The 27,902-nt window shown below is 47.9% G+C and overlaps 1 protein-coding gene across 1 annotated transcript; it reads right to left on the bottom strand.

Moving 5' to 3' along the window:
• Window positions 1-29: 29 nt before the first annotated feature.
• Window positions 30-22,931, bottom strand: BAG3 (BCL2-associated athanogene 3). The gene is made up of 4 exons (XM_008586102.1): window positions 22,823-22,931; window positions 6,463-6,789; window positions 4,410-4,811; window positions 30-1,401 (listed from the first exon to the last, which is right to left on the bottom strand). Exons 1-4 carry the CDS (start codon window positions 22,913-22,915, stop codon window positions 586-588), a joined length of 1,638 nt encoding a protein of 545 aa, XP_008584324.1. The 5' UTR covers window positions 22,916-22,931; the 3' UTR covers window positions 30-585.
• Window positions 22,932-27,902: the final 4,971 nt, after the last annotated feature.

Here is a 27,902-nt window from a genome sequence, read left to right as displayed (position 1 = left end):
TTTCAAAGCTTTAGAAACCACAAAACACATTGAGTTATATTACTTTATTTTCCTTTTTTTAAAATGTAGCATTAAAGTCATCCAACATACAGATTCCTATGGTTCCTTATACATTTTATTCTAGCTAAAGTTACGTATTTTAACTATGAGATGAAGACAATCATCCCATTGAAATGGCAACATTTCTGAAAAATGTTTTTCATATTTATGTTATGGGAAATTGACTCCCCATCTACCCCCTAAAAGAACTCCTTCAGTCCAGAGCTGCAGGAAGATAGCTTTCTGTCTACAACCACGGCCAAGGTGTGGTGCCCACGCATAGAAAGGGCTCCAAAACAAGCAATGGGATTAAACTTCTGAAACAACAAGCAATTTCTTTACTAGTACAGAATACAGAAGAAAAGCATCATTTTCCCTTTAGCCCTTTTTATTAGTGTTTTGCCTCCACCCAAGTTACTGCGTACCAAGCGGCTACAAGTAATAAAAACCAATTGACTTAAAGTCCCTGAAATGCATGCAACTTAAAATTCCCTAAAGCACACAATCCTTTCCCAGTATCCAAGTCTGATTTTTATTGAGCGGAGTCTATGGTGCTGCTGGGTTACCAGCTGGGTCTGTCGTGCTGCTGGGGTTTGGAGCTGCTGCTTTGGCTTCTGGCTGCTGGGTTTCTGTTTGGGGATCTCCTCCATTTCTGGTATCTTTCTTTCCCTCTTCTACAGCCACAGCACCCATCTCTATGATTGCCTGCAGTGGCTGATCGGTCTCAAGGTTGCTGGGCTGGAGTTCATAAACCTGGACTTGACCTGGGACATCGATTGCTTTCTGTTCAAGTTTTTCCAAGATGGTCTGAACCTTCCTGACACCGTCTCTCCTGGCCTGACGCACATCAGCTCGTCCTTCGGGGTCCACTGAATCCAGAGCCAGCAGCTCTTTGGTCAAATACTCTTCGATCATCAGGTACTTTTTGTCAGTCTTCTTGCCTTCGAAGTTGTCTACAGCCTGCTCCAGCCCCTGCACCTTTTCCAGGATGGCTTCTACTTTCAGCACACCTGGATGTTTTGGGGGGGCCTCAGCTTCTCCAGGTTTTGGGAGAGTAGCTTCTGCAGGAGCAGAGCTGGGGGCTGCCCTCTCTTCTACAGCCAAATTCTTGGGGGAAGAGGGGACAGTAGAAGGGACAGAGCTGGGAGAAGGACAAGGAACTGGAGCAGGCAGAACCTTTACTTCCACTTTCTCAGAGGGAGGCGGGGGTTTTTGGGAAACAGGTTTAGAATCCACCTCCTTGCGAACCACTTGAATTGGGATGTGTCCAGGAAGGAGATCTGGTCCAACTGGGCCTGGCTTACTTTCTGGTTTGTTTTCAGATTGGGGAACAGGTGCAGATTCTTGATGGGTCATGGGCTGCTGAGAAAAAGAGAAAAGGACACAAAGATAGTTTTAATAACTGGCTGAAAGTCACAGGCAGTTTGTAGATAATACCGATTAGAAAGAAAACTGGGAAAAGGCTTTTTTTTTAAGTTTAACAGGATAAAAGATTTTCAAAGTCAACCAACAGTTGTTACAAAATAAAAACACAGTATTAATCGTGTATGTGACCAAACCATTTGTTAGGCTTCCATTGATCACCTCGGGCTATTCGTTATCTCTCACCAAATTTCTCTGTAGATGGTACTCTTATGGCAATGAAAAGAAAACCAATGTAATATTCAACAGTGAAAACAGCAAAAAACTCTTGCTCACTGCTGAGCTAGGTTAGCTCGGAGCAGAGCCCTGAGAGATTCCAATGCTCAGGTGATGCAGCCATCAGTCCTGCCACTGGTCCTCCCTCCTGGAGCTGTAAGATAGTCTCTGCTCCCATGTGACCTTCTCATCTCCTGTTTTAGAAAAGATACAATCTTCTTCCTTTTTTTTTAAACCTATGACAGGTTTCTGCACAGACTGATGTGTTTTTTGAGAATAAGATGCTCAAAATAGTCAACTATTAGAATTTTGCTTCAGCACATTTTTGCCAGAGCCTACCATTCAACTATGAAGCAGGATCTCCGCACTGACCTCTGGCTGTAGTTTTTCATGTGACTGTAAGCTACAGCCATGTTTTTTAAAAAGAACTATGCTCAAAACAGAAATATCTTGGCTCTTCTAGCACATAAGTGAATATCTAAAACCTTTTTAGAAATCTCACATACCCTAATTTCATCAACTGGGGAATATGAGTTGGAGTACAATACTTCTAAAGTACCCCCAATTTAAAATACTAAATTTCATTACAATGTTCAGTTAGATAAAGTCCATGAAAGCCCCCCAAAAGGGAACTTTGACCTCCCTATAAGAGGGAGATCACCATGAACAAGGTTAAAAGGGGGTGAAAATAGGATTAACTACTGTTTCACCAATTATGGGAAATATATGGGAAAGATGTTGGAATGTCTATCTCCACAAGTAGGCATTTCATTCCTACAGTTGATTTGTTATTGAGGCTGAGTATGGATCTGGTGTGACACTTAACTTCCTTGTCCATTCAATCTCTTCTGCCAATCCAGACACCTCAACTTTGGCCCTTACCACTCATAAACCAACCATGTGCCCCTCCTTGGGTTTTAAAACAACGGCTGTGTAAGAAGTGACTCTAGAAACACATAAGTTTCCTATGGTCTGTGCACATCAAAAATGCCAAGGCCATGCAAGCAAAAAAAGACCGAGATACTGTCCCAGACTGAAGGAGACTGAAGAGAAGTGACATCTAAATGCAGTGCTCATGATCCTGGAGTAGATCCAGGAATGGGGGAAAACTGCTGTAAAGGAGACTGAAAATGGTCTGTGTACTGGAAAATAGTATTAAGAATATTAAATTTCCTAAATCTGATAATTCTACTGTGGTTATGAGTGAGAACAACAATGTCTTTTTCTTAGTAAAATATTTGCTGGCATATTTAGGGATAAAGGGCATGATGTCTGCAACTAAGTCTCAGAGTTAAAAGACACAGACAATATACAGGTGGTCCCTGACTTATGATGGTTTGAATTACGACTTTTCAACTTTATGATGGTGCAAAAATGACACGCATTCAGTATAAATCACACTCCACATTTTGATCTTTTTCTGGGCTAGTGACATGCAGTATGATACTCTCTTGTGACGCTGGGCAGCGGCAGCGAGCTGCAGCTCCCAGCCAGCCACACGATCATGTGGGTAAACAGGTAGTCTACAGTGTACTGTTTTGCCAGATGATTTTGCCCAGCTGTAGGCTGGTGAAAGTGTTCTGAGCAGATTTAAGGTAGGCTGGGCTAAGCTATGATGCTTGACAGGTTGGGTGTATTAAATGCATTTTCAACTTACAACATTTTCAACTTATGATGATGGGTTTATTAGGACACAGTCCCATCACAGGTGGGGGAACATCTGTATATAGTGAAGAAATGACAAAGCAAATGCAGCAAAATGTTAACTGGAGCTTTGGGGTAAAAGGTATGTGGGGCTCCTCTGTATGACTCTTACAACTCTCCTGTAAAGCTTAAATTATTTCCAAATAAAAAAGCTAAAAAAATTTTGAAAGAAGGGTGCTGTGTTCCAGGGTGCTGGACAGTGTCACCATTTGGCGTAAAAGGACAACCCACATTTGTTCACAGGCGGCTTTCCTCTTAAAAACTGTGAAAACGAATTAATTAGGCTGCTCAAGTTGCAGCCAGAGGGGGCCCAGGGCTGCTGAATGTTTTGCTGCTAAACTACAAATTGCTCAAACTAAATGACCTTCTCCTCCCCTGGGTACCAGTGCCCCATGTCTCCACTAGATGATGAGCAGGTCTTGCTCATGACCTTCCCTAAGCCAGGACGGTTTCCCATCTACCACAGTCAGCTGATGCATCAGCTGGGCAACATGGTACCCTACTGCAAAGAGAGGAGAAAGGTATAAGAGAAGCTGAAGAGATAAGATGAATGCTTTTGAAATGCACAGAGTAATCACATGCTGAACTATAAAAGACTCAAGCAAGGCACTGTGAGAAAGATGAGTAGGCTTCATGGAAGGGACAAGACAGGCTTGGCTTGCAGAATGGAGAGGAGGGAGACGAGCTGGCTAGGAGACCAGAGAAGAGGTGGCAGCTGGGGTGTGGTGGGTGCTATGGAACCTGGTCCCAGGTGCATGAGTGCCAGCATTAGTTCTGCCCAGCTGCTTCCTCAGCCTCTAAGGAAAAGTGATCAGCTAAGCAAAAGCTACAGAAAGTGCTGAGGGGTTCACAGCCCTTGTCCTGCCTTTCTGTTGTCAACCAGCAATTTCCAGAATCTCACTTTCCTCCAGTTACACATATGTTAATGAGGCAGGGCTGATGGCGGGACTCAGGGCACCTGCACAGTGCTCTTCGGTCCCTGGAGAAATGCCACTGTAGCCAGTTTGCCAACAACCAACTTCCCATACCTGAGACCTGTCGACCACAGTGTGCACACGGATGGGCGATGGAGAATGCACCGGCGTGCTGCTTCTGGCTGGTGAGCCCTCTCGGCTTGATGCACCCCGGACGGGAGATCTGAATGGGGATGCTGACCGCAGGGGCCGGGGCTCCCAGTCATCCCCCTGGATCTTGTGGTACACAGGCTGGTGGGTCTGGTATTCACTCTGCTGAGCTGGATAGTGGGTCTTCTGGGCTTGGTGGAAGGAGGGCTGGGCTGCTGGCCGGGTGATATTCTGCTCGTGTATCACTGGGATAGGGATGTAGCCCCGGGGGAGCTGGTGACTGCCCAGGCTGCTCCTGCCAGAGGAGGGCAGGCTGGCTGAGGAGGATGAGGATGAGCAGTCAGAGGCTGCTGGAGACTGGGACCGCTGCAAGAGACAAAGGGTAGAGGGCGTGGCCCATGAACACCCTTCTGCCTGGGCACTTCAACTACGCCTTCCATTGTGTACCTGGCGGGCTAACACATTTCCTAAGACCTCCCATCGGTAAACCTTTCAATTTTCAAAACGTAGTGTTAAGGCTGAGAGCTGGGTGTCTAAAGGCCTACGGTCAAATTCTTAGTAGCTCAACAGCTTTCTAAGCCTCACCTGAAATACAGGGAGAGAGTGCCCCCGCCCTCACTGGGCTGTTTTGAAAATTAAAATCATCTGTGAATATGCCTCGGCATGAGTCCAACACACAGGAAGTGCTCAGTACACTGTATTTTTTATTACACGTCATCTCATTTTCTCTTTTCTTAACCCTTTCTCTGCCAATCTACAGATAATTCGGCTGAGCACCTGGGAGCTGCATGTGCCCGCTGGGTGCCCGAGGCAGGCCAGGCCCCTTTTCCTTCCGGGCCACCACCTATTTACCTAGAAAATGAGGAAGACATTTCCCCAGCTGGCTTCTAAGGGCCTTGTTCAGTTAAATTTGCTAAGATTTCTGACTGATTTATCATTTTGATTTTTTTTTTTTTGTCCTTTTTGAGACCGGCCGCACTGTGCTCAGCCAGTGAGTGCCCCAGCCATCCCTATATAGGATCCGAACCTGCGGCGGGAGCTCCCAGCGCCGCACTCTCCTGAGTGCGCCACGGGCTCGGCTCTATCATTTTGATTTTTTACAGCAGAAACACTACAAATCTAGGTACTACTTCTCCAAGAAAGAAGAAAAGCCTCCTGGTATCAACATTAACTATAACTTTTCACCCCCAAGCAGTAAAACTAAACAGATTAATTAGGAACAGAGCTGAGAGGCAACGGCGACTCTGGGAACAGATAGGAAATGAGAATTTGTACACAGGATCGATGCTAGTGGACACGACGGGATGATCTGCAGACAGGAAGACGGAGAGGGCTTACTGCTCAGGAATTCTATCAGGGTCTACTAGCCCTCAAATCTCAACTAAGAACCACAGTAAGAACTATTTTTTAGCTATTAATGCACTAAATCCCTCGGCATACCCTGAAGTGTTTGGCTTCAGGATTAAAACCTTCTTACAGCAGCTGCCTTCCTGACTCCTTATTCTGAATTTCCTTCTAAACCATGGGACACTGTGAGGGCAGCTAAGGGGTCTCATTTTCATATCAACATAGCTCCAAGCAGCTACTACTCAGTCGTAAGTACTGAACTGAGCAAAACGATACCTAGCTATTATCTCTGTGCTTCTGAGACAGAAATCCCAGAGAGAATAAGCAGCACTGGGATTACGAGCCAGAGGCTAGGCTTCCGGTCCCAGCTCTGCCACCTCCACCTCTGTGGAGGATCAAGCAGTTTACAGTTTACAGTTGTCAGTTTACAGTTGACCTTTCTGAGCCCAAGTTCCTCAACTACAAAAATAAATGATGTGATGCCCACCTGAAAAGCATATCAATGAAACGCTAGGGGACAATATGGGGCTGTCAACCTGTCTTTGCTGGGTGACCTCTGATGCCGCAAGCCAGGCCCTGCACATTAACAGGTGCCTGGCCCAGGGCGCTGGCCTCAGGGTCTGGGGCCAGGTTGCTCCCCAACAGACCTGTGGGCCAGGCCTCTCCTTACCTCAGGTCCGTGGGAGGCTGCGGGCTGGGCTGCTGCAGCTGCTGCCACCTGTCCACACTGTTTATCTGGCTGCGTGGCTTCTGGCATGCCCCGCAGAGGTGACTGGGACCTCTGAGGAGCTGCTGCTGCCGCCTCGGTTCGGAAACGTGGCATCCCGGGCTGCAGATAGGCATGGACAGGTCGCAGCTGCCGGTTCTCTGTGCCTTCGTGGAGCACGGGAATGGGAATGTAGCCAGGTCGGAGCTGGGGGTACACAGGGTGGCCTTCCCTAGTGGGTAGCAGCCTGGAGCCCTCCCGGGAAGGGCCATTGGCAGAGGATGGAGTTTCCTAAAACAAAGAGGAAAAACACAGACTGGTTAGAAACTGGGAGAAAAACACCTCTGAAGAACAGTGCGGTGCAGAGTGCTCTGACCTTCCAGAGTGATTTGGGACCCAAAGTGTCAGCAAGATCGGCTGAGCACAGGGAACCCAGCTGCTCCAGAGCCCCCTGCTTCTGGCAAGCATCCCCTCCTCTCAGAGGCTGCTGTCTGGCCAGCAGTTTTAAGAATTAGGGGCCTCAGGGGAAAGCAGGTGAGCCAAGGTATCTGCTGAATACATGAGAAGCCCCAATTTCCCAAACTGGTCAGACAGGTTTCTTTTCCGGGTAATAAAGGGCAGCAGAAGCTGTCTCCCAAATCTTCAGAGACTCAGATCAGAAGGTGACCCCAAGGAGGAGGACTCATTTATGACTACTGAATTACGGCAAACTTCTCTGCTTTCAGAAAGGTCCCAAATTTCCCAACAATACAGAGTTTGTACTGGGCCTAAACACAAAACACAGTTTGGAAATCTTTACAGAGAAGTAAGATGGGAGTGAAAAGTTAAGGAATATTGTTAGAACAAGTTGCAAGAAAGGAAGATACACAAGGAATGCAGAAGCAGCATAGAACAAAGCCCAAAGATTAACTGTGCTAGTCTTATGATGCCAGCTAACAAAGGTTCTTTGCTTGGCCAAACTTCAGTCAGACTTTTAAACTTCCCCTAGGCGCATTTGTGCACTTCTTTGTAAACCCAGTTTTAGCAAAAGAACCCTGCTAAGTCACTTTAAGAAGAATGCCAATATCTGATCATCTTCAACATCTGATCAGGTTCCTCATCGTCCATCATCCCCAGGTGATGTGTGATCACTTTGTCCTGTCTCCAGCAAGAATCCACTTGGGTCAGTTTAGCCAGAATCCCCCTTATCCCTGACATTCCTCTTAGTGATTTTCCATCCACTGACCCCACCCTGCTCCTTGGCTATAAATCCCCACTTGCCCATAGTGTATTCAGATTTGAGGCCAATATCTCTCCCCCACTGTAAGACCCTATTGCAGTGGTCCCGATACCTACCGTGATGGTCTGGAATAAAGTCTGCCTTAACCATGCCTTAACAAGGGCTATGAACAACTTTGTCTTTACCTCAACAAAGCCTGCTCAAGTGAGGGGTCCCTCTCTTATGTCCTCTCATGAAGTTCACCCTTCAGTCCTAGCTATTTTGGGACCCTTGAGAAGGCCAAGTTCCAGAAGTACCACAGGGAAAGATCTTATTTCAAGAGAGGCTGGCCAGTCACTCACTGGCCAATGCCATCTCTCACCAAGCAGGGGCTACCCAACAGAAATCCTGTCTCCTGAGCACTGGCGGGTCCTTCAACAGAGAAGGGGAACTACTGATCTGTGTCACTGCTACAAAACTGAGTACTGAGTAGGTCAACTATTAAGGAGAATGATCCCTCCTTAAGGAGGCCTTCTCTGAACAGCAAACAAATACCAAAGGCTAAGAATCTATGAGCTTGCAGGGTACAGTTTCTACTGCCACAAAATCAGTCAAAAGTAAGGACAGACACTAAGGGCTGATTTGCATTTTCAGTGAATAGACCATTAACTCTGTGATGTTTCCATTTGTGTGCAGGCATGGGTACCAGGTGGCTGCCCCTGGAATTCAGTCCTTTCAGGCCCATCAACTGCCTCCCTCCTGATGAGACCCTGTCCCGTGGAGGGCCTGCAGCACACAGGGAGGGCAAGGGTGTCGCTGTGTCCTTGGGGACACAGGCAGACAGGCATTCTCAGATTAGAATACCCACGTGCTCAGCGTGGTGGCATTATTTTAGCCTGCTTAACTCTCAGGTCACCCAAGAGCAGGGAGTGGGTCCAGGCCTCACATCCAGAAGAGGTGCTGAAGAAACCCTCTGCTACTCAGTGTTGAGTCATAACACACTTCGGGGCACTCTGTCCACTCTCTGGAGCACCCCCTTCCTTTCAGCCCAAATCAGGGCCTGCATAAGTCCTGCGAGGTCATCTCTGCTGCCTGCCTGGGGAGCTGGCTGTTTCTTCCCAGCCACGCACAAAAGCCTCAGCCAACTGCACGCTCTAGAGCCAAGCCAAGCAGTTAGCAAGCCCTTGACCCCACTGATGACTCCTGGGTGAGCATCTTGTCACTGCTGATGTGTCCTCTGGGGTTACCAACCCAGCAAGGCACAGTCCCCTCCTGCCAACAAGGGGCTTATAAGATGGCTTAGGATGCATGAAACAAGCAAGAAGCAAAATTACCTGGAATGTCTGGGAGGCCCTGAGGTATGGGGCAAACACATGGGCTTTCTAGGGTCGAGGCCAACCTACTAGCCTAGATAAGATTCAACTTCCATTCTTGCTTCTATTAGTAACAGTTCCGTGAGCTTGAACAATTCTCTTAACCTCTGTAAGCCCTTCATTTCCTTTTCTAGGAAACAGAGCTAGCAACACCTGCCCTGCAGAAATGTTGTGAGGTTTTATAAGAGGACATCAAGACAGCTGCCCAGAAGGCCCACAACAAACTGAGCTGGCTCCCTTACCAGGTGCAAGTTTATGCTCTTCAGCCTCCAAAATGTGAAAGGAATCAAAAGTGAAGGACAAGGTTCATCGACGGTGACAAAAGTCAGAATGGTGGTCACATCTGGAGGAGATGGTAGTGGTCAAGAAGGGTCTTGAAAGAACCTTCTGAGGTGGTGGAAATACTTCTTCTGGTTGGTGGTAAATAGGTGTATACCTATGTAAAAATCTATCAAGCTATACAGACACTTTCCTGGAACCCCCATTCTGCCCCTACGCTGCCACAGCCTACCCATACTATCCAGCTCTAGCAGGTGAGAGCTGTCAACCCCACCACCCCCTGCAGCCAAACCCTTCCAGGGCCTGCAATCCTTAGATTGGCCTCACTGAAGCTTGGCTCCTCCTCAGAAAAGCCCCTGGATCCCGAAGCCACTGGATCCAGTCTGCCAAGAGCTGTGCATCTCATGCATCTCACTGAGTATGTTTTGCACCGCAGTTAAAGAGAAAGAAGAAAGGAAGGAGGGAGGAAGAAGGAATAACCCTGTCTGTGCAAGGGACTGTGACAGGAGAGACTGCTTCCTGGAGCCAATATCAACCCGGGTCTCTCAAATGCCACGTGCGGGTCAGTGGAGGAAAGCATGTGGCCACTGGAGGAAGGGTGGTGGAGTCAGAGCGGCAGTTGGAGGAGGCCTGAAGATAAGTGCTGAGCTGAGATTAGGCTGGAGGCCCAGGGGGCTGAGCTGGAAGTGAGGACCCAACGTGTACCATGCTGAGAGCTGCTGACCATCACAACCAGTGAGGCCTCAGCAAAACAGGGAAACTGAGGAGGAGAAAGCAGGACACGTCAGGAAGGGAGGGGAGAAATCAGGGATGAGCATGAGGGAGCAAGGGAAGAGGACATGGAAGGGAAGGCAGGGTCCAAGCAGAGCAGGAGGAGGAGGAGGGGACAGGCCTCCCTGGGTGGCAGGACAGGAGGAGAGATAGGGCCAAGATTCATGTTCTGAGTGCGGGGTAGACTAAAAAATGACGCTGCCGGCTGGCACAAGCTAGAAAGCAGGGTGGCTAAGATGGGTAAGGGTGGCCTGGAGGCTGCTTTTCCTGCCATCCTGAGACCTGTACTCCTGAGTCCGCATGAATTAATGACCCACTTACACCATTCAATAAAAAAAGTGTCTCTTCGTGAGCACTGCACAGAAAAGAAATTCCAGGTTCCCCTTCCACTCTGGTAGGGTTTTGTTCAGAAAAACACTGTTTTAGGTAAGTTAAAAAAAAAGCCCCATCAACTTAACAAAATACGCAATTAAACACTTCTACATGAATAATTTAAACCAAAAATGAAACTTCAACCCATCATAAGGCCTGTACAGGGAATGTCTACACCACCTTCTAATGTTCCTACTCTGCTATCATTGGAGTCCTAACAGCAAATGCTCCTGTTTTACTAAGTAAAAAGCACCACCTGGAAGAGTTAAATTGCCCTTTCTACCTTCAACAGTGTTTTTACCACAATCAAAGGCATTAAAAAAAGGTATTGTTTAAATGAAAAAAATAAAAGAAAGTGTCATATTTATAATTCCCCTAGAACATAACTAAAACATCTCTCTTCAGGTCTGTTAAGAAGTATTCTCAAATTTAAGCACAGGTCTAGAAAAAGCCTCTTGGTTACACCAGCATCTTTCAGACAAGACTCACTACCTGCCCCATCTGACTTCAATGGGGACCTGGGAATCTACCTCCTTGGGGTTGCCTCTGTGTGTGGGGGTGGGGGTGGGGAGGTCACCACATGATCACATGATAGGGGCTAGGGCACAATGCGGTGACTGCAGCTCAGCTCACCAGACTTATCTTTGGGTAAAGACATCAGGATTATATATACACAAAATCCAATTAGGAAATAAGAGCCCAGGCGAGTCACTGCTTATCTCACTACATTAATTTATAAGATGAATTAGTTAATTCTTCCTGCTTGTTTGCGCATTGCATTAAAATCCTCTGAGGCATGTCTCAGGGCACCAAACAACTCCATGAGATGGCCAGGATAAAAAGCAGGAAAAAATTACCCCAGATGAGCAAAAATTTGCCCTATTAAGTACAAGATATTATTAGAGAGAGCCTGAGGTCAAGCTCTGAGCTTGGGTGAGCTGTTGGGCTTGTTTGCTTAAGAGCACGTGTAAATTTTTCTGCTTGTTTTTTGATAACAATGGGAGCACTAAGGGGACACCTAGGAGACCTGGAAAGAGACTGCACTTGGTCCTGATCCTGGATCTGCCTCTAAATGTGTCACATAAGCAGCTCGAATCTCCTCTCTGGACCTTAGTTTTCTCACCTGTAAAATGAATCCGAACCCTCGGCGGGACTCTCCAGTGCGCCACCGGGCCAGCCCGATTCCCACCCTGCTTTTAAGGCACAAGGTACTTCATGGATGGGTCTCAGCAGCATCTTCCTCTTCATTTGGGACATGAAACTTTGGGATGCTTCGCATTTTAGTGATTTCTGATATGATTTGAGTGCATTTAAGAGTGGTAATTTTTAGATTTCTGTGATATTAACTTTTCCTTATTTGGGGATTTCGTGTAGGTGTTTAGAGCTAGAAGGGACGTTGGAGATGAGGCTATGGAGGATGTCAGAGCTGGAAGGAACTTCAGATCACCGTTTCTCAGTGCAGCCCCATGAGGCTTCTTCACACTACTGAATCAGACTTTCTTGGAGTTGGGCTTAGCATCTGCACATTTTTGCATTTCCTGGGAACTCTGATGCCCCCTATAATTTGAGAACCACTGCTTTATAGAACATTTTTGAGCCTCCTCTGGATCCCATGTGGAGACCGGTTCCCGCTCACTGGTTGAGCGCGGTGCGGGCGCAACACCGAAGGTTGCGATACCACTACCGGTCAGTAAAAAAGACAAAAAGAAAAAAAAAAAACGGGGGGGGAAGCAGGGCGGGAACATCAGCTCTTGGCCACCTGCTAGGGAGTGCGTAGCTGGGTGTAGGCTGGGCACACACATGTTCACAGGACAGCCATGGAGACGGGTCTGCCTGAACCCATCCACAACGGGTCCCCTGTACACAAAGTGGCCTCTGAACCCTGAAAACAGGCTCCCCTCTGTGAGCTCCCAACCTTGGCTCCATGGTACATTTTTTTTTGCTGGCTGGTACAAGGATCAAACCCTAGACCTTGGTGTTATCAGCACCATGCTCTAACCAACTAAGCTAACCAGGGAGCTCAGTGCTCTTAAAAAAGTGGCCTCAAGGGCCGGCCCAGTGGCGCACTGGAGAGTGCGCTGCTTGGGAGCGCGGCGGTGCTCCTGCCGAGGGTTCGGATCCCATGGGGTGACCGGTTCCCGCCCACTGGCTGAGCGTGGCGCAGGCGCAACACTGAGGGTTGCGATGCCGTTGCAGGTCCCCTGTATGGGCGTGACACCGAGGGTTGTGATCCCGTTACCGGCCAGTAAAAAAGACAAAAAGGAAAAAAAAAAAAAGTGGCCTCAACACCTACAAACCACAGCTCCCATCACCCTGAATGAAGGCGACAGTAACCAAGTCAATGCTTAGGGGTGCCCTGCAGCACTTCTACCTTAACAGTCTGGAGCCTTAAGTAGGACACCAATGTTTTTAACTGGGTTTTGAGGCCAGAAGAGCCTTCACAAAGGTTTTACTAACAATACTTCAAAACTTTTAAAAAAGAAAAAAAAGAAAGAAAACAGGAGTCCTGGAACTCCCCATATGACCTCGATTAAAATTAAGTGGCTTGGCTTACCTCCATCAGGCAGGAAACAAACAACTTTCCCCTAAAGCACAGAGTTGAGCTTCAACAACCTACCAAAACTTTGGTAGGACAGGCCATATAAATGAATTAAGTATTATTGCTAATTTGATATATAAACAAACACCCATTTGCAACCCTGCAGCCAAACTCAAAATCTTTAAGTTCCCACTGGACTGTGAACCAGGGTCTCTCCCACCACCACTAGCACCATTTTAGACACACAATAGACTCTGGGCAGATTCTGAATAATAAGCTAAATCCACATTCCACCCAAAGTCCAATTATAACACACCTGAGGAGTTGGATTTTGTCCTGAGACTCCTAGTAAGACAAGAGGTCTGTGCTCACCACAAACTCTGTAAGCAATTACAGGTCACCGGAGGCTTTATCTGATATGCCTGTTATTAACATACATACATCTTATCCTGGAATTAATGAGATGAATGTCCCTATGTGTTTCTATTGGGGAAAACTTTTTTTTAGAAGATGAAACCAACATTGCTTCTCTTTGCACCTCTGTCTAGATAAACAGGAATGAACCAACACGAGCCCTGGTCTTCATGTTGCCACTCTGGGCTCCAGTCCCACCCTGCTGCTCACCAGCTGTGTGGTCTCAGACAGGACTTCTTGCTACTAAGACTCAGTTTCCCCAGCTGTAAAAATCCCTACACCTCCCAAGGAATTTTGCAAGATTTAAGTGAAAAAAGAAAGTCTTTGTAGACTCTGAGCCACTCTACACAATTGGTTCCTTCATCCCCCAAGGAGTTAACGATGGACCCATATTTTCTCAAGCAGCAACTGGTTGGGCCTATTGTTTACAAAGCCTAATTCTTCACTGGTTCTCAGAAAGCTGGTAATAAGTCCATTAGAGTTAGAAGTCCCTTTATCTGACAGTCTTAAAGAGCACTAATTAGCAAGGATGCCATTTTCTCTGCTGAGGACAGTACCTAAAGTTTCACAACCTGGACGCAAACACAGCCAAAAGCAACTCTAGGGACCCATGCCCTAAACTGCCCTCTCCCTCCAACAGGCCCCCGTCAGCGGCTCTGTGAAACGGGCCAGCACCGCAGACAAACTCACTACCAAGAAGCAACACCCAAGTGCACTGATTGTGGCTCCTTGCACACATCCCCTGAGGCCTAGGGGAGAACAGCCAGGCCAGGATGGGGCACAGGAAGGTCTGCCTGGGAGCAGAACATCTGTGGACGTCTCCTCGATATCCTCAATGCATCCCCCACCAGGGCATGACTGTCTGCATCTGCTGGGTATGTCCCCTGCTGGAGGAGTGCTCTGACCTCAGAGTCAGCATCCAGCCTCCCCACAGTCCTCCACTCCTGGAGCCCTCCTCAAGGATACCAGGTAGAAGCTGTGGGAGTTGGGATGTGGCCCAAGGTCGCATGTGAAGTTAGTGCACAGCCATGCTGAGGGATGCCCAGCTCCTGAACTCAAGGCTTCAAGGAAAATTAGAAACTACCTATTTCCTCTTTGGAAAAAACAAAGAGCAGTGCTACCTGCCTTCACAATCTACAGCTACGAATCACAAATGAAAAAGTTCCTGACATTTCCATACTAGGAAGCAAACTGTCTGAATTTAGATAAAGGCAGCAGGAAAAGGGAATCACCTCACCTTGTACATTTCAATCCCGTGGCTATTCCATCTGCTGGACACCGACCATGCAAGCGTTTGTTAGGCATTAGGGCGTGGGACATCAACAGCCATGCCTTTTGTACCAAATTTTCCAAAAGAAAAAACCTCGAATTCATCAACTATAGCTTGCAGGAGGGGAGACCCTCTCTGCCTAATGGTGAGACCCTTGGGGGGAATTCCAGGGGGAGGGGGACTCTCCTTCCCACCATAAGCAGCTTCTCAAAGCATTCCTCTCACAACAACCATTCCCCCCCACAAGAAGGTGGTGACCGTTAGAAAACCACTTCCTCGCTTTCCATTTGTGGTGACATTTATGCCACTTAGAGCTGGATGCAGAACAGCTGTTCAGAGGGCCAACCCCCTAGCCTTGGCTCCTCATTGAGGTGGCCTGGCTTCCCCCCAACACGGACTGGGCACCTAGTTCCTGCTGGTACTGTCCTCGGGGCTGCATAGATGGCCCAGGGAGGAGGCAGGGTTGAGGACAGACACAGTGCTTCATGCAGAACAGTGCAGAAACACATTTCCCTGGGCCTGTCTTGGGCCAAGGATCAGGAATGAGTCTAAGGCTCCTGGGGCTGGGAGCTGTGGGTCTGGGTGAGGCTCCAGAAGGCCCAAAGAGCCCTCACTTGAGCCCTGTGCTGGGTCCCCCAGTAGCTGTCCTCTACACACTACCCTCACACGGGGCACAGGAGGCCCCAGGGAAAGGTTCTGAGGCTGTCTGGACACTGGTTGAGAAGAAGTCAGCTAAACTTGGCACAAGGGGGATAAGAGGAGATCTAGCTTCTGAGAAATAAGACTTTGGGCCTACCTGAGAGCTGAAAGACCACGTACAGTAAGAAAGCTCTACTGTGTGGAGAAGCCAAGCATCTACCCACAAATACCCTTCTACACCAGGGTGGAGGCTGCAAACATGTCCAGAGACTGCTTGCAGGCATCGGTTCAGGCTCTGGACCTTCCATGTACCACCCTCCCTTGATTCTCTCAGCCCTGCTGCATAGGTATTGTTGCTATACCCATTTTACAGAAGGGGAGACTGAGGCTTGGAAGGGGTAAGTGATTTACCTAAGATTGCCAGAACCCAGCTATGTCTGATGCTAAGACCAGGTATATGCTAGCCCTTTCAGTATTCCTGTCACACCTGTACACTGTGTGATAACCTGTGTGTGACTAAAGACTCCAAACCCGTCACCTTCCCAGGGTAAAATGCAGCAGGAGGGGAAGTATTTCACTTCACCCAGCCCAGCTGGGCTGAGGCTCAGACCTGGAACATTCAGTTCAAGTGTACTCTGGGCCAGGGAGCCAGCTCTCTGCTGAGTCATCGGCCCAGCCAAGGCAGGCGAGCTGGAGTGAGGGCACCGGCTCAGTTCTGAGTCACCATGGCCTCAGACTGCACTGGCACCCGGCACGGGGGCGCTGTCAGAACTGGGGCCTCTGGAGGGAAAAGAGCCAGTTCAACAATGCAGGAGAGCTGGCTTCGCTCTGACCCAGAAGATTCATCCAGTGAAGTGGCTGCTTTTTCTCCTGCACACAAAAGTGCTTTCCTATCTTCCCACCGTTTGGATTTTTAAACCATTCATTCATTCATTTATTCATTCATTCATTCAGCATCCAGGAAGAATTTTTAAAATAATTGGGGAAAAAAAGGAAGTCCTATAATTTTACTTTAATGAACACTGAGGAAGTTATTTCTAAATAGGAAATATTTGTTCTCCAACAGGATGCTAGGGAATTGTCGGTGAAAGTCCCACCTCAGTTCACTAGGGCACAGCTCTGTGCCGGGAGTTCCTGGGCAGCTGAGCTGTTTACAGGACCATGACGCAGGCAGTGAGCAATCTCTGATTCTGGACTTTTTTGAATTGACAGTGAATAAGAAGCCTCATGTATACGGTGTCTGATCTTACTGCCAGACACATGAAATAAATAAGTAAATAAAAGAGACTCTTTGCACAGTGCCAGGAGCTGCTCTCAGTGCAGCTGCGGATTAGTGGCATCAGGCTGCTGTGAGCTCCCAGCTCTCCAGCAGGCTTGCTCCAAGACGCTGTATTACTGGTGGGAACAAAAAGGAGCTTCTCCAGACCCATGAAGATGAACTCAGGGAATCAATCTGAAATCCTTGGCAGAAAAGGTCTTTCAGAAAGTGCTGGCCGGCCCGGTGGCGCACTGGATAGTGCGCCGCTTGGGAAGCGCGGCAGCGCTCCCGTCCGAGGGTTCGGATCCCACGTACAGACCGGCTCCCGCTCACTGGCTGAGCGAGGCGCGGGAGCAGCGCCGAGGCTTGCGATCCCGTCGCCGGTCCCCGGTCCGGTACGGGGGCAACACTGAGGGTTGCGCCGAGGCTTGCGATCCCGTCGCCGGTCCCCGGTCCGGTACGGGGGCAACACTGAGGGTTGCGCCGAGGCTTGCGATCCCGTCGCCGGTCCCCGGTCCGGTACGGGGGCAACACTGAGGGTTGCGCCGAGGCTTGCGATCCCGTCGCCGGTCCCCGGTCCGGTACGGGGGCAACACTGAGGGTTGCGATCCGTTGCCGGACACGGAAAAAAGACAAAAAAAAAAAAAAAAAAAAAAAAAGAAAGTGAGAAAAGGCAGCAGGCCGGGTCGGCCTGTGGCTCACTCGGGAGAGTGCGGTGCTGATAGCACCAGGGCCGCGGATTCGGATCCCATATAGGGATGGCCGGTTGGCTCACTGGGTGAGCGTGGTGCTGACAACACCAAGTCAAAGGGTAAGATCCCCTTACCGGGAATCTTTAAAAAAAAAAAAAAAAAAAGCAGCAGGCCTCTGGGGGCCACTGGGAGCCCAGGACAACAATGCAATCCTTAGGAACCAACAGAAGGCTTCCCAGACCACACACAACCAGCTATAGTCATTAGGAGTGACTCTTCTTTAACCAGCCTGTACACTCTGAGGTCTGGGCCCATGTTTCATTCTTTTCCAGAGTCATGCATTCAGTTTTTAATGAGCCTGTAGACCCTGCCAGGCACCAAGAGGCAAGAAGGTGAAACAGACAGACTGTGCACCCCTGGACTCTCAGCGGACACTCAGTAACATTCAGACGGGATGAGTGAGTGATGACTAGGGCCCCTCTCCTAACTGCAGATCCAGGCTCAGGAAATGGACCAACATTTCTGATCAACTGTACAAAGATGGACTTAGGGCTGTTTATTACCTGGGGCTGTGCTGGGAGAGCCTGAGTATGAAGCAGCCAGGCGTAGGAGAGGCAAGTCTGTCACCCCTGTGGGGTGAAACCCAGGTAGGATTCAAGCTGCAACAGTCTTCTGATTTGCCCTAGGCCAGGCATATCCCCTCTCCAAGTCTGTTTTCTCATGCATAAGACACTCTTAATAGTTCCTATCTCAGAGAGCTGTCTTGAAGATTTAAAAAGATAAGGTTTGTAAAAGCAGCCACCTATCTCTGGCACATATATATAAATATGCTGACAGACAAAAAAAATTATGTTCACTCCTTCCTAAAAAAATTCTTTCTGATTAGGCTTTTACAAGCTCTCTGGCTTTCTGAAAATCTGCCAAGGCCCCAAAGATATCTTCATAGAAATATGTGAAGACTTAATAATGCCAGATATCTCGCATAGTGGTCACAAGTGCCAAAGGAGGGATACAGATCAACTTCTGCATCTGCAAAATGAAGAGATGTACAGCGTAGCCTCAGAAGTCCGGCTGAGTTAAAGTTCTCAAGCAGAAGCGGATCAGGGGTGTGGACTTGTTTTATGACCTGGGGAATCAGGGAGGGGCTGGAGAATAACACAGTCAAGTGTGATAGGGGATTCATTGGTGTTCATCATGACTACAGGGTCTCAGAGGTTCCTAATAAGCAAAGCCTTTATCTTCAGCTTCTACTTTTTCTACATAAGGTCTCTATTTAAGAGCAATATTAAAACAGCAAAACTTGAAGGAGAATGAGTAGGTCTGGATTATGTATGGTTTCCTATTTTGGATGATAAACATCAGAACATAATTTTTAATGTCAGTAAAAAGTAATAAACATGTACAGTGGTTTATATAAGGCAACCATGTGTCATTTCAGAAACGAGGACGGCACTAATCAAGCCTCACGGGTGGTATGAAGCTTTCTGACTCACAACCAACCCTGATATCATCCAACAGCTAAGCCTTCCCAGCCCTGGCTAACGTCAAACGCCGCCACAGTATGGGCTCTTCTCTCGTAAAGGACAAATCTACTCTCCAAAGCAGGGGAAAATTATGTTGTCAGAGGTGCAGTCGGTTCTTGTGTGAGCCAAACACAGGCTGTTCTTACAGGGGAAAATGAAGGTCTTGGATGAGCTGGACTCCTAAAGCATCTGGCCATGTTGTCCAACCACGCCCCAACAAATCACTGTTCATCTAGTTGCAGAGGAATCTGCTCAGCCCTAACTGCAACATGTGGAAATACAAAGGAGAGAATGGCTTCTCAATTCCTGAGTGTGCTCTGATTCTGCTAAGAAGCACAACAGCTTGTAATCGATCTGGCAAGAGCAGAATGATCTCATCTTTGAGAAAATTCAGGAGGCTATGCTGAACCTGAAGCAGAATAAATGGGCCTCTCTATTTCAATCAGAACTCAAAACATTTCCGATTTTCTCTAAAAGGATAGTTCAACCTTCCTCTCACAGTGCCTGAGTACCTATCAAATTATTATGGTGAGATTCTGCTGGCAGGGCACACAGGAAGGAAAGGTTCTGGCTCACTTCTTCCTGGGGGACAGGAGGGTCTGGGGACTGTCCTGAGACTGACCACCTCCCCACTCCCACACTGCCACCCTGCCAGATTCTGTGTGGTGCTGTCTCCACTCTCTCCCCACGCCACCCTCATATTCACACGTCCAGAGGCCAAGGTACCGGGAGTTTCCCCAAGAAGGAAAATGGAGGCTCAGGCAAAGGCTCTGCAGGTCAGACGCTAAGCACGCACTGCTCGAGGGACTCCAGGGCTTACGCAGGTGTACACTAAGTTGCACCTCCCCTCTACAATATGGGATCGTAAGCCCATAGCTCCCATGCCAGTCTGGCAAAATCAGAATCATCAGAAAAGCTTTTTAGACTTACAGATTCCTGGGCCCCACACTCAGCAATTCAGATTCAGCATGGGTGGGTGGGGCACAACACAGCTGCAATCTGTGTTCTTAAAAGGCTCCCCTGGAGACTGCCAAGCTGGGGGCCCCAAGACCCACAGAGACAGACAGAACAGCCCTGCTCTGTGACGGAGGAGGGTCTCCCTCTGGTCCCAGGGAGGTTTGGGAGGGAAAAGCACTCCAGAGTATGTGGCCTCCGTTTATTCAGAGAGTAAAGCCCAGAGGAGTGGCCGCACCAGAACTTGCATCTCCTGACTCCAAAATGAATGCCAACCTCTCTGTCAGGGAAGGGGCCTGGGCAGGTATGAACTTGCCAGGAGATTAGAGGAAGCACAAGTGTATAGGAAGCACAGAAAATCGAAATCCAGGAAGAGTGCAGGTGGGGAGGTCCAGCTGCTTAGAATGGTGCTAGATGAAGCCCAGTGTCCTGCCTCTCTAATGACAGCAAGACACTTGCTTTCACTCACCTCTCTGTAAAAATGGGGATGAAATTGTCACTCTAACCACTTCAGGGGAATGTGGAGGATCAACTGTGCAATGACAGGGAATAGGACTAAATAAAACACAAAACTCTAGTCCTTTTCTTCTTCCATGAGAGCCACTTCTTTACCAACATGGTCAGGCTGTAAACATCCTAAAGCTGAGTCTTCCCCCAAAAGAGAGCTTTCTCTTGTTTTCATGCTCAATAAATAGCTGTTTGCTGGTTGACAGCATTTCCCTTAGAGGGTGAGAATGCTCAAAGGGGCCTCTTGGCTCAGCTCCTCCAAAATCACCCTTTGTTTTCTGCCAGGGCTCTTCTGTCATTATGCATTAAGAAACCAATTTCTAATAAAAAATAACACTGAAGGATTTTCCACTGTATTTAGTCTGGAGTAAGGTGTAATTCATTCAAGTGAAACTGAATTAGTCACCCACATAATCTGTGACTATCAAAGCACAGGTTGAAAAGCAGTGAAGCCCAAACAGCTCATGGACTTAAATGTTAGTTTTGTCCTTATGTTTTAGTGCCATGCTGACAAATCTCAAGTAATTTGGTAAATAACTCTTTTCTTGAGTTGATGACATCCAGTCACCAAAGCCCAAGCAACCACAGCACAGATGCCAGTGACCCAATAACTTGGTGGCAGGAAGGACACAAAGATAATCAATTATCCCAGCCTGAATGCTTCACAGATTCATAAGACATCCAAGCCACTTCTAACTTCTTCTGAACAAATGCACTGCCTCTTACTAGGACTTTCCATTTAGTTCTCTCCTCGCTATCAGTACTAGCTGGGTGACCTTCAGAAACACACTTGGACTCTCTGGGTTTCTTTATCAGTAAAATAATGAAGGTAAACTAAAAGATTTTTAAGGACCTTTCAACTTTTAGATTCTGACTCAAATTTTCAAATCAACTTTCATAGTGTTGGATATCTGTGGAATGTACACTAGCATGACTTGTTAAAAAAATAAGGTGCTCTTCTCCCAGGCAGTTTCTAAACTGGAGATCGGAGATTGTTTTCTAATGGTTGAGAACAATATTAGTAACTCAACCTGTTTATTTCCCCTAGTATTTGGTTTATGAAACCACAATCTGACCCACCCACCAGGTGGGTACAGGAAGAACCCAACTTGCTGGGTAAGTTTCATGTTGAAAACAAAGTGCTGGCAATGTTTAGGTTCAAACTTGATCTTCACTCACAGCAAAGGGTGCCCGAGATTCTGACTGCCTCTGTCTACAGGACGAAGGCCTCAAAATAATAGTTGAATAATACCACATTAAAGATCTACGTCCATGCAGACTGCAGTAAGAATCTTACTTACTGTGCAAACTTAGGTTTTAAATGAGCCTGTTTCACCCAATAATGGGTTGAACAGACACAAAAAGGTATATATAATTATGTCCATCCCAGCAAATTACAGCCTCTGGTACTAATTTTCAGAAATAAATAGACAATTATTTTCTTATAAATGTAAACTGCTGAATATCCAATGTCTCCCTGTCGGACACCAGAGTTTCATCAATATTTTTAAGAAAAAAAAAAGTGTATAAAAATGAAAGTGGATAATACAGGTTTTTCTTCTAAAATAATGGTTTATAAAGCATTTTTCATTTGGTGAGTTTTTAAATATTCAAAACAACGTACCAGCTCTTTACTACTTTAATTTTTATTTTGCCCAGACAGCAGGAATTTATTCTTTAACTATGTTTATTTTTCCAACATTTTCATTTTGAAAAAGCTCGAATTCATAGTAAACTGCAAGAGCAGTAAACTACAATTTTTAAAATTAACACTCATTCCAAATTTATATTTTCAAGTTTTCATGCTCTTGAGGGTTAACTACATATCCTTGCATATATGTAAATGAGGCATACGTCTGTATTCACAAGAGTATCACTACTCAGTTATTTGTGTACTAGTAATAAATCCTAACTATTTTAATACCATAACAAGGCAGGGAATGTTTGCCATTAAAAAATATACATATCATTCTCTTTCTCCCCAGCGTGAGGCGATGTCCTAAGGCAATGGCCAACTATCAGAGACAATCTCCGATCTCCAGTTTAGAAACTGCCTGGGAGAAGAGCACCTTATTTTTTTTAACAAGTCATGCTAGTGTACATTCCTATGGAAAGCAGTTTCAAACAATAATACAACTTTAATTTCAAATGCAGAAGAAAAAAAAAGAATGTATTTACATCCACCTCCTGAGTCACTCTGTGCCTCAGACAGGAGAGTAAAATCAAAAGACACCCCTCAGTCGAGCTTTGGAACTTGAAGAGATGAAATTCCCCAAAGACCTCCCCCTGCCTGCGAACGGCCCCCTCGCGTCCGTTGCCGCGCGATCAGCGCAGTGACTCTAAGGGCTCAGGCGGTGAGACCGCGGCGGGGCCGGGCCCGGGCCTCGGGTGCTGACCAGGCCTCCCACCCCTCGCCGAGCCCGGGAGCGCGGGGCCAGCTCCAGCCACCCGGCTCCCTGCCCCTCGAACCGAGCCGGCGGACCGGCCCCGGCGTCACAGATTCATAAGACATCGCCAGCCGGTCTGCGGGTCGACCTTGATCTCCCAGCCGGGCGGCAGGGGGTCGCGGTCGCCGGCGCCGCCGCCGGACGCCATCTGCACCATGGGCGAGTGCGTCGCAGCGCTCATGCTGGGTCGGGGTCGGCCCGGGGCGGCGGGTGCGGGGACGCGGGGACGCGGGGTACGGGCCTGCGGGCGCGGAGTCGCGAGCTGGGCCGCCGCCGGGGCACCTCTCCACAGCCCTGCGCGCCGCAGACGTGTCCGGGAAGCCGGCGCCGGGCACCTTTATGAATTAAAGGAGGGGGTGACGTGGCCGGAGAGGGGTGGAAGTGTCTGGAAATAGCCTCCTCGCTGCCAAAGAGGACGGAGGAGATAAAGGGAGGCAGCAACTGGCCGGCTAGAAACTTCTGGTCCCATCCAGAGAAGTTGGCGGCGGCCGCGGGTTGGACGCGGAGCTCCGCCCTGACTCATCTGCTATAATCGTGGCGCGGCGCGGCGGGGCGGGGCCTCGGTCGGGGCCGCCCCTCCTCGCCCTGCCCTCCCCTCCCCTCTCCTCTCCTCACCCCTCCCCCTTCCCTCTCCTTCCTTCCCGGAGCTTGCAGGCTGGTGTCCCGGGCAGGGATCGCCCCGAGGGGGGCCGGGGCGCACCCGTCGGATCCGCCTGGGGACCGGCCGCGGGACGGGTGTGCCCCGGCGGCGTCCTCTGTCGCCCTGGCCGGGTTGCGGCTTCAGACTCGCTCCTTCTCTCTCGGGCCACGAGAGTGTTCCCGGAGCTGGCAGTCCGCGTCCCTGCCCGCTGCGCCGCCTTCGTATAAAAACAAAGTCGTCTTTCGGCTGGAGTCGCGCTCAGATACTCGGGGACAAGGGCGTCCCCCGCTTACGCTCTAATCGCTTTCTTTCTTGGGCTGTCCGGCAGGAGTTCTGAGCGTTAATCTGACCCTATAACAAAGCCAGGGAGAAAATGCAAGTGCAGTGGAAACTCACCTCCCTTTCTTTGGAAATCTGAAGAAGAAAGGAAAGATTGCTTCAGCTGATGGTTTTATTCTCCTTGTACCTCGTATCTCAGACATAGAAACTTTCATTGTCGTGAACAACTTTAAAGAAAAGTCACATTCTTTTCGGTTTGGATCTTTTTTTAATGGTAGAAATTGGTTCTTGCCATCTTAAATCTTGACTTTCATTTGGAAAGTAGGTACCATACCTAATCATGAGAATTTTGTTTGGTTGATTCAATGGCGGTTGCACTTGTAACCTCAATGATGGGCTCTCTGATTCCTCTGGGAGGGACAGAATGTGCTCCAGCACGAGAATATATGGGAGGTTCCATTTTAGATCCTTAGTTATGCAGACTCTCCCTTCCCCAGAAATGCTCTGGACTAATATGGGCCCCAGCTTGACAACTCCTGTTCAGAGAATGTCCTGGAACCCATAGAGACAACACCTCAGGCCTCTTCCTATTCTCAGATTACTCCTTTTGGAGCAAATGCCAGAGAGGACTGCCGATCATTTGTGATAGAATGAATCCCACTTACAAAAGTCTGTTTATCAGCTTTAAAGTTCAAAAACTCAGTTTTGTAAAAACCCAGAGGTAATTAGGCCCCAGGCACTGACTCCGGTCATCAAACACACAGAGACTGATGTATATGTCTGAATGCCAGTGTGCTAATTTACCATCAGAAATATTACTGTTGAAGGCAATGGACCCTCAAGTTCAATGGTCAAGTGTCTATCTTATGCTTCCTTTTATCTGAAGCCCTGAGCACAGGGCTGGGCCCAGAGTCCATACGGTATAAATGTTGATATTTATTAAAGATTGAATCCACAATGAATTCTTAGTTCAATCTTCTTCCTTTGCTCAATTTGCTTTCCACTACAACTGCCGTTAAAACACTGAGAGTAGGACCCAAGGCTTAGGCCAGGGACTGGACCTCCTTCCCACCACCAGGCACACTGCACCAGCCCCTCAGGGCTCACCCAGGCACCGAGTCATGGAGAAGGGGACCAGACGCCCCCCCTCCAACAACCAAGCACACCACCAGCACCTTGGGGCCCTGTCTAGGGGCCTGGGGCATGGAACTGGGGACCAGACCCCCCTCCCACAACCAGGCACATCATGCCAGCACCTTGGGGCCCACCCAGGGACCTGAGGTATGGAATCAGGGACTGGACCCACACCTCCCACAACCAGGCACACTGCCAGCACAAAGGAACATGCTCAAAACATCACCTCCGTGTGGGTGGCCCACCACAGCCACCACAATAACCATGGCTGCCACAAAAGTGGCTAGACATCACAACCACCACACAGATGGTCTGCCAGCCACTGGAGTGCAGTGACACAAGGAGAGTCACCAGCAGAAATAAAAGAAGATGTTGTCTCTCTCCACAAAGCCCATTTCAGAGTGACAGAAGAAGCATCTGCTCTATGATAATATTGGGAGAACTGATCACACCTCTCAGCATTGGACAGATCATCTAGGCAACAAATCAACAGAGTAGCCATTATTGTTTCAGAAGGAGAGAAGAAATCTAGGGTAATTAGAGGGGGGAGGAGGGAGGGATAGGGGGATTGGGAGAGATTGGACAAGGGGCATAAAGAATAATTACGATTTGTAATCATATATATGCTAGTAATATTGATTTGATCAACATATCTCAATGTTGAACCCAAAAAATATGTATAATCAATTTTGATACAATAAAAATTAAAAAAAATAAAATTAATTAATTAATTAACTTAAAAAAAACAAAGATAAACTGTCTATGCTCTTATTTAAGGCCAACCTTTCTACTTGTGTAGTAAATCTCACATACTTTTGCCTACTCAAGGATATTACTCTGATGATTCTCCCGTCTCCTGTATAATCAATTTTTCCCTTTCTATTTGATGTTTTCTTTTAGCATAAAGATATGCTTTTCCATCTCTAAAACAAAACGACTTCCCTTGATTTCACTTCTGCCTGTGACTACTATCCCATTTTTCTTCTTACCTTTATAGCAAAATTCCTGCAAAGCATTATCCGTGTAGGGGCCGAGGGAAAACTTCCCCTCCACCCTCTAAATGTTGGCTGAAAATCAACAGACAAAACACAGATTAACAGTAGAAGGGCATAACAAATAAAAATAAATAAATAAACATGGAGAGCGTTCTTTCCTGGCCATTTTTCTCCCCCGCTAGATGGAGCAGGGAGGGAGCAGGTTCCTCTGCGATTAACACAACTGCTTCTGATGGTTGTTCTCCACCAGGCGCTTCAAATGGGTTTGTCTAACACGCAGCCATGAGTTGTGGAGAGCTGGCTGGAAGGAGCTCCTTTGAGCCCTGCTGAAGGAGTAGCACGTCTGTTGGTGGGGCTTTTCCCCCTCTTCTTAGGATGCTTGTTCTGTAGGCCTCCTGGAGTTCATTTGTCCAGATGAGAAGCTTAAACATGACCCTGTGTATTAGTTTGTTTTCTGTTGCTTATAACAGAATAGCTGAAACTGGGTAACTTATAAAGAAAAGAAATTTATTTCTTACAGTTTTGGAGGCTGGGCAGTCCAAGGTCAAGAGGGGCTTCCTCCTGGTGGGGACTCTCTACAGAGTCCTGAGGTGGTGCAGGGTATCATATAGTGAGAGGACTGAGTGTGCTAATGTGCTCTCTTCTTCTTATAAAACCACTAGTCTATGCCCGTGATAACCCACTAATCCATTAACCCATTAATCCGTGAATGGCCCTTGTGGTCTAGTTACCTCTTTTTTTTTTTCTTTTTTTTTTTTGGTGGCTGGCCAGTGCTGGGATCTGAACCCTTGACTTTGGTGTTCCAATTACCTCTTAAAGTCCCCACCTTTCAAATACCATACTGGGGATTAAGTTTCAACATGAGCTTTGGAGGAGACAAACATTCAAATCATATCACCCTGGATTCCCCTTCTCTCTCAACATCTGATTATCAACAACTTAGGAGGTGTAGATTCCACCTCCTAAATATTCCTTGACTTTGTGTACTCTTGTCTATCTTCAATGCCACCAACCTGTCCATGTCACCCTCGTCTTTCATCTGGACCCCAGCACAGCTTCCTATTTGGTCTCCCAGCCTCTAAACTTGTCCATCTCCAATCCATTGCTCACATGGCAGCCAGAGTGACCTTTTCAAGCACAAAATGGATTTTGCCCTTTTTCTGGTTAGAATCCTTTAATGCCTCACCATTGTCCCCACTATATCCAAGTCCACACTCCTTGGCCTGTGTATACAAAGCCCTTCCTCCCCTCACTCTGGTGCACCCCCATCTTGCCCTGCTGAGCTGTGTCATGCACACACTAAGCCTTCCCTTGTCTCTGCACATGCTGCCTCCTCTACCTGGATAGCCCTTCTCTCCCACCCCCAATTGCCTCCCACTCCCTTTGCCTGGCTGACTCTTCTTTGTTGTCAGATACCACCTTTGGTGTCACGCTCCTTCATCCTCCTAGTCTTGGTCATGTGTCCCTTCTGGGTGCCCCCATATGCATCCTGCACCAGTCTATCAACCACACTGCACTGTAATTGCTGGTTTGATGGTCTGATTTTCACATGGATTGAGTTTCAGGAGAGCAGGAGCAGGATCTTGATCACCACTGTGTGTCCAGCTTCTAGCACAGTGCCTGACAAATAATTATGGCAACAACAACAATTGTAATGGCTACCATTTATTGAGCATTTACCACTTGCTGGGTACTATGTTAAGGGCTTTGTGTGGATTATCCCATTTAATCTTTGTGGTGGAGGCTGTGATGTGCTGCTCAGATCTACTTTCAGGAGTGAGAGATTTATTCCACCCACTACTGGGAGTGCTGCAGGAAGACCAATTTCAATCCTTTGGGACTGGCTCAGCTGAAGAGACTGCCTTGCCCCAGGTCATACCTCCTTCCAGCTGTGACTTGCTTCCAATGACTGATCATGAGTGGCATGGGGCCCAGCCCCTTTGGTCCAGCTCAGGATAGGGCTAACAGGCTATCCCAGCTACAGAGCGTCCCTGGGGTTGGCTGCTACTTCCTATGGGACTGCATCACAGCTCAACTTCTCCCTCAATCCTGCTTCCTTTGTTGTTCTTAAGAGAATTCCCTGATAAAATCCTCTTTGCTAACTTCTGTCTCACACTCTG

Source organism: Galeopterus variegatus, unplaced genomic scaffold (genome assembly GCF_000696425.1).
Source record: "Galeopterus variegatus unplaced genomic scaffold, G_variegatus-3.0.2 Scaffold3827, whole genome shotgun sequence".
Classification (NCBI taxonomy): Eukaryota; Metazoa; Chordata; class Mammalia; order Dermoptera; family Cynocephalidae; genus Galeopterus; species Galeopterus variegatus.
This window is presented reverse-complemented; position numbering and strand designations above follow the sequence as displayed.

What these genes read in the sequence shown, in the direction of transcription:
- BAG3 (XM_008586102.1), bottom strand. Translation starts at nt 22,915, where the DNA reads ATGAGCGCTGCGACGCACTCGCCCATGGTGCAGATGGCGTCCGGCGGC. An exon ending in CGCCCGGCTGGGAGATCAAG is followed by an intron (nt 6,790 to 22,822) that starts GTCGACCCGCAG and finishes TCTTTGTTTTAG; the next exon opens with GAAACTCCATCCTCTGCCAA. An exon ending in CTGTGGTCGACAGGTCTCAG is followed by an intron (nt 1,402 to 4,409) that starts GTATGGGAAGTT and finishes TCTTTTTCTCAG; the next exon opens with CAGCCCATGACCCATCAAGA.